The sequence below is a fragment of the Lycium ferocissimum genome, chromosome 7 (assembly GCF_029784015.1).
Source record: "Lycium ferocissimum isolate CSIRO_LF1 chromosome 7, AGI_CSIRO_Lferr_CH_V1, whole genome shotgun sequence".
Taxonomy (NCBI): domain Eukaryota; kingdom Viridiplantae; phylum Streptophyta; class Magnoliopsida; order Solanales; family Solanaceae; genus Lycium; species Lycium ferocissimum.
In genome coordinates, this window is record NC_081348.1 from 33,697,634 (window position 1) to 33,709,393 (window position 11,760).

Here is an 11,760-nt window from a genome sequence, read left to right on the forward strand (position 1 = left end):
ATTCACTGATAACATAAGAAAATACAGTGTGTGTAAAATGGAGACATTGGCATTACGGAAGTAAAGCATGACCATCTTGGCGGAATAAATATCATGTTCCCGGTGCAGCCTTGGCGTAATAGATGAAAAATGCGATCTATCATTCAATGTTGTATGTTTGGTGAATTATTTTTCGTAGATTCAATGCTCTTTCCTCTTGAAAATTTCTAGGCAAGTCTTTTACTTACATATGATTTTGTAATTTGTTGACTCGGTAAATTTAGAAGCCAGTTGTTACAGTAAATGTCTGACATTTAACAATAATTGTCATTTGTCGGGGAGACAACAAGTATTATCCAAGAATATAGCTGGAACGACACTTAAAAAGTGTGAGTGGACCTTGTGGGAGATTTGAGTTAGTAAGGATGAATTTGGTTCTTACATGAAGAAAAACAAGAGATACCAGTACTGTAGTAATAGAGGTAAAGAATATGTGTAAAGGTTAAAATACTGATTGATGCTTGGTAGATCTATAATAAAGGCTTTGATTGGAGAGTAGAGTTCTTGTAAACATAGTTGATGAAATAGGTAGAAGTACTTTCTTTTTTTTTTTTTCTTTTTTTTTTTTTTCTTCCTTTCAACCACTATAAGATGGGTGATGATAATTTTTTTTTTTTTTTTTTTTTGAAATGGCAAATATTCGAGGTGGGTGATTATATTATTAACATTGCCGTCTGTGTTAAACTACTTTAACTTAAGAGAACAACTTTGCACTGACTTAATTCCCTCGATGGTCACCCATATTTTGGGAATTGCCTCGTAAAGTCACTTTTGTTTCTTTTAAGACTATAATATCATTGAACTATTACTATTTTCCTTAAAAAATACTACACACCACAAAAGTCTCATTCTCTCTTAGTTGATATGCCATGTCACATTAAAACTCTATTTTTTAATAATAAACTTATTTAACTTATCAAACCCATTTAATCCAACCCAACTCATAAGACTCGATTTTAAACCCGATTAAAAGATCCAAAGACGGTATTTTATCAAAAAATTATGCTAACTTTTCAGAGTACGTGCATTTGTATAGTCTATGATGTTTCTTATTTTATAGTTATCAGTTAATATATTATGAATTTAGTATTAATTGAACGTATAGTGTATATATGGATCTAACTCATGATTGGTATACTGTACAATGCCATTTGAAAAAACAATCATGTAATAAAACAAGAGAAAGAAACCATATTACGAACCCAGCATCTTCACACTATTAATTAACAACTATTAGCTGATTAAAAAAAAAAACGAATGCACTTTCAATTGAGACATGACAATAATCAATGATAAGATCTATGGAATTTAAGTTGTGCATATTCAACAATTATTTAATAAGCTATATAAATAAATGGCAGAAGCCTTGTATAATTGAGAATTTAGGTACAGTAATAGAATCAATGTTATCATCGGATTGGAAGGATTGAAAAATCATCTTAGCATAAATAAAGTGAAGAAAAAGATAATGCTATTTTGATTAGAGAGGGATTAGAGGGATAAAAAAAAAAATCTAAACATTTGGTTGGACGTATAAGAAAAAATATTTTCGCATAATTATAGTTAGCTTTTGATAGAAGAAAAAGGGTATTTGAAAAATATTGGGGAAAAAATGCAAAACTTAGACTGTGTTTGGTACAGTGAAAATGTTTTCTTGATAAATGGTGATTTTTTTATTTATATTTTGGTGTTTGGTAAGTAAATAAAAAATATCTTCCCAAGAGCATTTAAATATAGAGTTTAAGTTTTGTATGCCGTTGGTGTAAATAATTTTGGATCTTTCGGGTATTAAATAGCCAACATTATTTGGGTATAAAATAGTTGTCTTTGGATCTTATTTAACCGGATCCAAAATCTAGTATAAGACATGGGTTAGGTTGGATTAAATGGGACTGATGAGTTAAATTAATTTCTTATTAAAAAAATAGAGTTTTAATGTGACGTGTCATGCCAAATAGGAGAGAAGAAAACTTTTATGGTGTTTAGTATTTTTTGAGGAGTATAGTGATATTATAGTTCTAAAAGAAATAAATGTGATTTTATGAGGCAATTTCTAAAACAAGGTGATCATTCGAGGAATTAACTCCTTTTCACCGGATGAAAAAGAACTCTAAAAATTGCTATCTTTATAGCGTAATAATAGGGGTTAATTGTTTTGCCAAATGGTGGCAAATTGTTCTCCTTAACTTGCAAACTTCGCTTCTTGACGTAAAAGTTAAAACAGATCTAGCAGTTTTGAGTTATAAATCCCTCCGTAGAAATTAAATACTTAATTGTTATGTCATTTGAAATATACTTCAGCATTGAAACATTTGATTTAATTCTTTAAGAACCATACTATGACAAGATTTTAACATGTACCTTCCTAATGATGAAATAGGGTATAACATTTGACCAAAAATATAGAAGGAAAAAAAAAAGGAGAAAGAAACAGTACTAATTAAAACTAACAAAAGGAACCTATAGAGGCTTAAAAATCTAATGACCATCACTATGTAGAGCAACAAGCCTTCTTGGGGGCAGGCTCTTCTGCCCCAACAACAAGAGTTTTCCCTTCTTTGACAGCAGCTGCTGGCTCCTCTGAAGAAAGTGGCTTCTTACTGATTATCCGATAGATTTCTGAAAGAATCGTCTGGAAAGACTTCTCTACATTCGTTGCCTCCAATGCAGATGTTTCAATGAAAGAAAGGCCCTCTTTTTCAGCAAAGCTTTGAGCATCCTCTGTAGCAACCGCTCGGAGATGCTTCAGATCGGTTTTGTTTCCAATGAGCATAATCACAATGTTTGAATCTGCATGGTCCCTCAGTTCCTTCAACCACCGGCTAACATTCTCAAAGGTAGTTGGTTTTGTTACATCATACACCAGAAGAGCCCCAAGAGCGCCCCTATAGTAAGCACTTGTAATCGCTCTGTATCTTTCTTGTCCAGCTGTGTCCCAGATCTGAGCCTTGACGGTCCTTCCCTCAACCTAGACATATATCAGAATTGAGAAACAAATATGTTAATACAATATAAATTCTAATTTCTATAATTACCAAAAGTTGTAGCACCGCGATAGCAATAAGAACACAAGTGTTATTCAATGGAGTACAGCAAGGTGAATCTTTGTTGGATTACCACAAAAGACTAGACTCATGGCATCTCTTAAAGATAGAAAGCACTAGAGTGGTCTTCCAGAATCATGTTTGACCTCAGTGAACTTGGAAGATGCTCTGTTATTCCTTATTTTGGAAATCCTGGGCACTTCATTAAATTTAACAGCGTGCACCAGTTGCTCAGGATGAAGACAACTAGGTCCTTCCAAACTTTGATTATTAGTAGAATGGACCTCTTTATTTGTTTCAAGAGTAACATTTAACAGGTAAAAGTAAGATTAAAAGATGACATGCAAATAGTATAAGGTAGTTTTTTGATGAAGAGGTTTAACAGTTTTTTTTTCTTTTAATAGGAACCCCAAAACTTCGTTTTATCAGTATAAGAAGCCTTGGCATAATCACATTAGGTTCCCTAGAGTTTGAAACTTGTAATAAAAAGCTGGCATCACAACCAAGCAAGTGGATCATGTAACAACATTTGCTTTAGATAAAAGTTCTTTTTCTTTCATTGTCTGGCATTATATCTTTCCGTATAAAAGGGTTACATCTTTAGGAGCATTTGTTACAGTAGTAGCTGCATTAGATCAGGATATGTTTGTTAGACAATTACAACATCTAGGATCTTGAGTCATCCTTGTTACATAAAGAGTAGCTAGCCTTGGTTGGGAGGAGGGGGAAAATCGGGGTTGTCCATCCTTTAGAAAAAACACAATTTGATAAGAATCATTTTCCTAAGTGAGAAGGCCAACTAGAAGTACTTCAGGCCAGACTGCACATTTTTGTCTCCTTTACCTCTTTTAACCCTTCACGTCTTTTCTACTAACAAGGTTCTTAACTTCTTGTACAGTTCACCAAGACTAAGACCGCACCACAGATAAGGAATGTCTCTCTCTCACTCGAATGTCTGAATTGAGGATTTTCAAGACAATGGAAACATTCACAACTATCATAACAATAGACATACACAAGTTATTCATTTCATTTCAGCAGTAAAGATGCTCTCTTCTTCTTCCCTTTCCTTGCACTTACTTCCAATCAAAACTACACAAAGAGCCACATGAGAAAATTGGACCATGGAGTAAATGAAAAATACAGAAGGTCACGATGAAATAATACCAGAAATAATGACTATGAGATTTTCCCAACATGGACTGCTAATATTTTTATGACGGTCATGCTCGTCTTGAGCCTGGCCGTGTCCTTTTCGGTTGGTCAGGCTCATGCGATGCCGATGTCAATGAGGAATGTGTACAATAGACACTCGCGGTCCGGCCCTTCTCCGGACCCCACGCATAGCGGGACTTAGTACACCGGGCTGCCGTTTTTTTGGAAGATTAATCATACGGGGAGATGAAGGGATTCTAATGCCAAATAAATCTTGGGAAGAACAGAAAAACTGTTGGCATACTCAAGTGAACTAGTAAGTTTTTTAACAACTTCACCATCTATGAAAAAGTTACAAGTGAAGAGAATGGCCAACAGAAAAAGTAGACCCTAGGTGAAAAGTAGACCCTAGGATGTTTGGGTTTTATTATTAGCATCATAGCCAAGAGAACATAGAATATATACTGCCAGTTCCTCCTTTCTATTCACTCCATTTTAAATGAAAATAAAAATGCTAACTTTATCTGCACTTATTATATATATATATATATTTTTTTTTTTTGATGATATGGGAACCACTTCGCTTTCCCGTCGCTAGTGGGTCGTGCGCAGGGTAAACTCTCCTTTGTAATAGCCGCAAACCGCACAGAGAGATAGCCCGCACTAGGCAAGCCCCGTGCAATGAGGCGAGCCTCGACCTGCAAGGCAAATCCGCTCCGTCGTAGGCAGGGGTTTCAAACCTGAGACCTCCATTATGAAAGCCCCATGTTCAATCAACTGAGCCACCCTTGCAGGTCACTCATTTTATATATTTCATACTATCAATGCATAAAACTTGCACAATTACACTCCAATCCAATAATAGTTCCTTTATCCTTCCTTTCCTAGAAATGAATAAGAAAATTAAGAACCAAGAACTAGAAGTTTTTCATAGATCTTGACCCTGGTGGTCTCAAGGATCCCAACATATAAATAACAAACAACAAATATGGTTCAAGCAAATGGACAATCCTAAATCCCACTCTATGCCCCCAAACAAGGAAGTCAGTTCTAGAAACAAAGCAATTAATGTGCAGAAATATCTGATCCACGCAACCGCAATAAATAAACTGTACACAAATATATGGACATATCTTTGTCAACTTATTTTTAATACGATGTCCGTATCACGTAGAGAATAAACTACACACAAATATATGCATATGTACATCTCTAGATCTTAAACCACATTAAAAACGGAATAAAATGTAGTTTACACGAAACAACATGTGTCATTTACATAAACTCCTGACATTTAATACATCAATTTTGGCACACTTAATGCAAACACCGGGTAAATTAACACGTATACACAAATGCATTATTCTAAATGGTAAAAAAGGACCTGAAGAGTACGAGTGGCGAATTCAACGCCGATAGTGGATTTGGACTCTAAAACGAACTCATTTCTCGTGAATCGAGATAGCAAATTCGATTTACCAACTCCTGAATCGCCGATTAATACTACCTTGAACAAGTAATCGTATTCCTCTTCCGCTCTTCTCGCCATTTAATCGCCTCCGATTAATACTGTTAATGTAATGTAAATGCCTTTTTATTCGGATCGATCGTTGATGATGATTGATGACAACAAAGCGTGAGGGAAATAGAGAATTTTTTAATGACGAAAATGCCCCTTGATTACCGGGATTTGATTATGAATTTGCCCTTGGTGAAGTGCGAGATTTCAGGGATAATGCGCGTTCAAAATTTTGACTTTCCAGAATTGTACTGTTATTGACGAAATATTTGCGGTTTTGAATTTCTAATTCTTCCAACCGTATTTCTTTACCCAATTAAAACCGTCAACGCCTTTTCTCTCTCTCTCTTTTTTTTTTTCCGATTTTTTAACTGTTTTTGTAATCCCTCGGTTCATAATAAATATTATTTTTAGCTTATTACGTGACACTCTTTAAGAAATTACTTACTCGTAAAAAATTAAAAGTGTTTTTACTAACTTACTCCTAATCAAATTTTATCACTTTGTAAGTTACTCTTTCCTAAAAAAGCTACTTAATGATTCTTGATTATACAAAATAAGGGTTATTTTAGAAGAATAAGACCGATTTCTTTTTGAAATCCTACAACACCACTTATTTTGAAACAAAATGAAAAACTTAAAACACCATTTATTTAGAAACATAAGGAGTATCACTTTGAGTTTGACTAATCTAACTCGCATTAGAAAATTCATTTAGGAAGTAAAACTTTCTTACAAAATTTCATTTTTTATGGTAAATGTTTCTTACCAAAAGCAATTTTATCTTCAGCTTGAGACCTAATTAAATAAAATGAGATACTCATGGCACCCATACCTTTGACGGTAATCAAATATATATATTAAATAAAAGTTCAGACATACTTTTACAAGTTTTATAATAAAATTTACGAAAAGCCGATTTGAGTCTCAAATTTTATACTCCCTCCATCATAAACTAATAAAAGATGCTCATGAAATTAAGCAAGCAAAAGAGTATACTAGTATGAGCAAAATAATTGATTGTAGCTTTTGTATATTACCAATAACATATCAGCCAGAATCAAGTATGTTTAAGTGAATTAAAAGTTTTTGTATATTAACATCATGAATAGGTTAAAAACATTATTAAATAAATTTAAAAAAAAAAAAGAGGTAAGCAGTAAGTGTAATATCGTAACAAAAAAACTTATATCTGACAGGAAATCTCTGAGAGTATTTATTTTGCCCAAAAGTACTGCTGGGAGAGGGAGCATTCTAAAAAAGATAAAGTATCTCCAATAACATATCCGATATAACAACACTAGATTTTTTGGAACCGATTTTTTGTTATATTTTACATATCTATAACAGCATTTTACCTATAATAACAACAACCAAATTTATAAAAATATGCTCTTTGAAAATCATATCTGAGAGGAAGACCTCTCTATAATGTGCCTAAGATTTTTTTTCCCGATTTTTATGTTATATTTTACCTCTCTATAACAAAGAATAGTCAACTTTATAAAAATACCGTCTTTCTAATTTACGGATCATTCATTTATTTTTGGGGTATGTCGCTTCTAATTTCTCCTCTCCCTTAGCAGTTAAAGAGGCATACCCTTGAGGAGATAATACATGGTTGGTATCTAAAATGTGCAGTATTAATCTCAAACCATAATTTAAAAGGTTCGGATTTTTTCTTTAAGATCATGTAATTAGTGCTAATTGCTAGTAAACAAGAAAGGATTTATTGAACTCTTTAAAGTCAAACATACAAATACAACCTCAATTTCAACACAAGCAGACCATACTGTATTTTCATCAAGGTACACACAACTACACATGATTCTTTCCATAACCGTGTGAATATATTTATTATACAACACAATGCTTATATCAATAAGATAGACACAACACCAACATGATCAATTTCCATAACCATGAGAACTTATTTTTTAATTACATAATGCGTTAATCAAGTAGTAGACACAACTCCGCGATCCTTTTTCAGTAAGCAATATGCATGTGAATAATTAGGAAGCAACTTCAAGAGATGGGTAGTCAGTGTAGCCAATAACTGGATCATTAGTGTAGAAAGTGCTTCTATTGTACTTGTTAAGTGGAGCATTAACCTCAAAACGCTTAGGTAAATCTGGATTAGCCAAGAACATACGTCCAAATGAGATCAAATCTGCATAATTCTCATCTATGGCTTTGTCCCCATCAGATTTACCATAACCACCAGAAGCAATAAGTGTCCCCTCAAAAGCCTTCCTAATGGGAAGAAGACTTTTATTAGCTGTTTCTCTTGGCTCCATCACATGAAGATAGAGAACATCAAGTTTGCTTAGTGCATTCGCCATGTAAGTTGCTAGTGCTTCTGAATTTGAGTTCTTTTTGCCATCAAAAGGAGACAGTTTTATACCAACTTTATCAGCTCCAATTTCAGCTGCAACTGCTTCTACTACTTCCAGGGCAAGGTGACAACGATCCTCGATACTTCCACCATATTCATCAGTCTTATCATTGAATTCGTCAATCAGGTAGCCGCCATTTGAAGCGTTGATCTCAATTCCATCAAATCCTTTATGTCATGGGAAACTAGTTAAGCTACTAAACACTTGGAAAATAACTATAAGTATGTTGTTGAGTGAACTACTTCTCAATTTCATTATAATGTTTGAATTTCATCGTCAAACTTGTAATTGGTAAAAATTGAATCCCCTGCAGTTGATCAGTTATTAAAAGGAAGGGGAAGGGGAAGATTGAGTAATATATTAAGTTACCAGCTTTAATCGCGTTACGGGCTGCAATCCTGAAATCATGAACAATGAAAGGGATTTCTTCAGATTTCAGAGGAAGAGGTGTGGTGTAGGTTTCTCATAAACTTGATCATCAGGTCCTGCATGTAAAAAGAAGACAGAAACCGCATATAATCGAGAGATGCTTTATAAACTATATCATAATCTTTGACTACTGCATGATGTGTCAGTCTTACTTGTGGGCCAGCCCGAGAAAAATAAAGCACTAATAGTAGGGACAGACAAGCGGCCTGCATGCCAAATTTGACAAAAGAAGACGCCTCCTTTGTCATGAACACCCTTCACTACTGGTTTCCATGCTTCCACTTGCTCCTCACTCCATATTCCAGGCAAGTTTGGGCACCTTTAAGAATATCGAAATATTGTCAATCATTAGTGAAAAGGTAAAACAAATCCAGAGTTCTATTGAAACAACTTGTATATATCTCATTAACCGTGTTTAATTCTCGATGATCTGACTATAATAGAATCCTTATTAAACAATAATGTCTAGGCATCTATCACAAATGAAGTTAGATACCTCACCACGTACTTAGCTTTTATAAGTGCAAGACAGTAAGTGGAGTTGTATTTTTTGTGACCAACAAGAATTGAATATGCTTTGCTCGATTTCATATAATATAGAAATACATGAAAAACTCTTATATTGGGCAAGGGGAGGAGGAAGAGAACTACGTACTCTTTAGAAATATCGGATGCAGCAGCAGCTTCAGAAATGAGAAGACCTCCATTAGTAGCTCTTTGAGAATAATATTCAGTTACATGTGGCTGTGGGGTATTATTGTATGACCTGTTCCTCGTTAGTGCCGGAAAAACTATTCTGCATTATCCAAGAGTTATAATATCCTGTGTTAAGAGTCTAAATTTAAGGCAGTTATTACATTTAAAGAGCTAATTATTCTTAGGCTGGATAATAATATGAAGGTAAAGAACAAAGGTTACTGATGAAATTGAGATGAATATACTGACCTATGAGAGAGTCCGAATCTCCCCAGTTTGTAAGGAGTACAGAGGGGCACGGCAGAGTTAGAGTTCGCGTCCATCTTCAAAGTCTCTCTCTCTTCTCTTCTTTTGGGTTCTAGGCAAAGTCAGAATTCCCTCCAATATATCGACAAATATGACAGCTACTAATTGTATGAATATCTTTGTTGATAAGTAAATAATATTTTTAAAAGATCTGCAAAGCTTGAGCATTAAAACTCTCTTCCATCATCTAATTATATGGGGTAGTTAGCATTTTCGGCCATTGACCAAAGAAGATTGCGTGTTTTACATGATTATGAATTTAGAAAATAAAGAAAAATGAAACAAAATTGTTTGGACAATGTAGAAAAATGACTTGCTTTACTTTGAAAGATAGGAAGGTTGCAAATGATAATGTGATCAATGCTTAAGAATGACTTACTTTACCATAGAAATAGTGAATTTGCATCAAATCATGTGCTCCAAAGGCCAAGAATCATAAACATCTTATCACGCAGATCATGTGTAGCAATGGTGAGTTATTGGTAGCCATCAAACTGAGATTGCGCAGTTGACATGTCTACGTTGCACTTGAATGAAGTGTGATAACATGTCTAAAAGAATCAAATGAAGTTTGAAATACCAAACTTAGCCATAATTCGATAGGATGCTGAACAAAAGCAATTTTAAGATCAGGTTTCCCTTATTCACAACAACTGTATTGACTATTCATTCTTGAATTTTGTGAATGGGTCTCTTTCTCTCACTCATTTCGTGGATAAGACATAATAATTAACTAGAAACTGGAAATGTAGAACCCTCTGCATCAATGCAGACAGCTAAATCTACTCCTCTTTCTGCTCCTATTTCATATGACATTATGTCAAGTTGGGAATCAAACGATTTAGTCTGACTATGATTTTCTCAATTTCGTGCTTTGGTAAGCATTAGTGTCATCTTATCCATTGCCCTATAGCAGATTACTCCAAGTGTAATAGCTCAACGGTCGCTCCATGGCATAGTTTTCCAAATGAAAGATTTTATTTTTCAACAACTAAAATTGAGGAACCATGTTCAAACGCAAACCAAAATCTAGGCGTTTTAAATCCTTTCATCATTCTTTCTTGTGATGGAAAAAGTACAAAACCGAATAGGATAATTAATACTATGCAGAATAAAGGGTCAACAACTCAATACCATGCAACCATTGTCAATTACATGAAGAAGTTGAGTTGTTCGCCACCTACTTTTGCACCGTAAAGGGTTCATAGATGCTCGAGTTCATTCCCGTTACTACACCAAAATACTGCAGCTTATTTTATTTTATGCATAACTTCTTAAATAAGGAACAAATCTCAAGAATAACATAATCTTCTTAAATTAACTGTGCAACATCAGTTATTGAGTATCAGAACTATCTTCCATCTCATACTATAGAATAGTTATCATTTTCAGCCATTGACTAAAGGAGCTATCGCTTGTTACACATTAGTATTAAAGAATTCTCGAAAGAAGGAAAATACATCACAAAATTGCTGGTCAATGAATAAAAATGACTTAATCCAAAAAAAAAAATAAGCAACTTGCAAATGAAGGTGTGATCAATGATTAAAAATGGCTTTCTTTGCCCAAAAAATAGGAGATATGGATCTGATCATGTGCTTCAAAGGTTTAAACCCATAAACAATTTAACACGCAGATCATGCATTCCAATTTGCAGCTGGCATGCTTGTATTCTTCTTAATGCGATCTTAAAGAATCAAATGAATTGTGAATGCACCAACATTGCCCTAATTGTAGGGGATCGATGAGAATGCTGTTATTTTAGACTGTAATTTATGAAAATCATAAAACAGAAGAATGTAGCATTCTATCTTCTATTTTCTCACTGAAACACTGAAAAATTATCAAAAAAAAAAAAAAAAAAAAAGTACCTGGAGAAGAATTCCATTTGGCTGAAAGAGCTACTAACCAGCGACATGGTTAGAACTTAGAAGCACTTCTCAAATTCGAAACTGGTAATTACACCATCATTGACCCTTCTTCATCAGTTTTGCACACACCCAATAAGCTATCCTACATTTGTCCCGCTTTATCTAATTTAAACATGATAGTACTTGTTGTCTGTTATATCTCGTATATCCCTATTTTAGTCCAATGAGCTAAATATTTACCAATGAAAGTTAATCCACTAAATAACTCCTCATTATTAATTCCAGTATTATAATCCCATCAA

General features: G+C 34.1%; 2 protein-coding genes across 2 annotated transcripts; both read right to left on the reverse strand.

Moving 5' to 3' along the window:
- Positions 1-2,335: 2,335 nt before the first annotated feature.
- LOC132064527 (ras-related protein RABA2a) lies at positions 2,336-6,008 on the reverse strand. Its single transcript, XM_059457530.1, has 2 exons — positions 5,623-6,008; positions 2,336-3,007 (listed from the first exon to the last, which is right to left on the reverse strand). Exons 1-2 carry the CDS (start codon positions 5,785-5,787, stop codon positions 2,531-2,533), a joined length of 642 nt encoding a protein of 213 aa, XP_059313513.1. The 5' UTR covers positions 5,788-6,008; the 3' UTR covers positions 2,336-2,530.
- Positions 6,009-7,471: 1,463 nt separating this feature from the next.
- On the reverse strand, positions 7,472-9,673 carry LOC132064528 (12-oxophytodienoate reductase-like protein). The gene is given in 5 exon segments (XM_059457532.1): positions 7,472-8,323; positions 8,526-8,618; positions 8,696-8,904; positions 9,241-9,381; positions 9,531-9,673. Coding segments are annotated over 5 exon segments (1,068 nt in total). The 5' UTR covers positions 9,605-9,673; the 3' UTR covers positions 7,472-7,772.
- Positions 9,674-11,760: the final 2,087 nt, after the last annotated feature.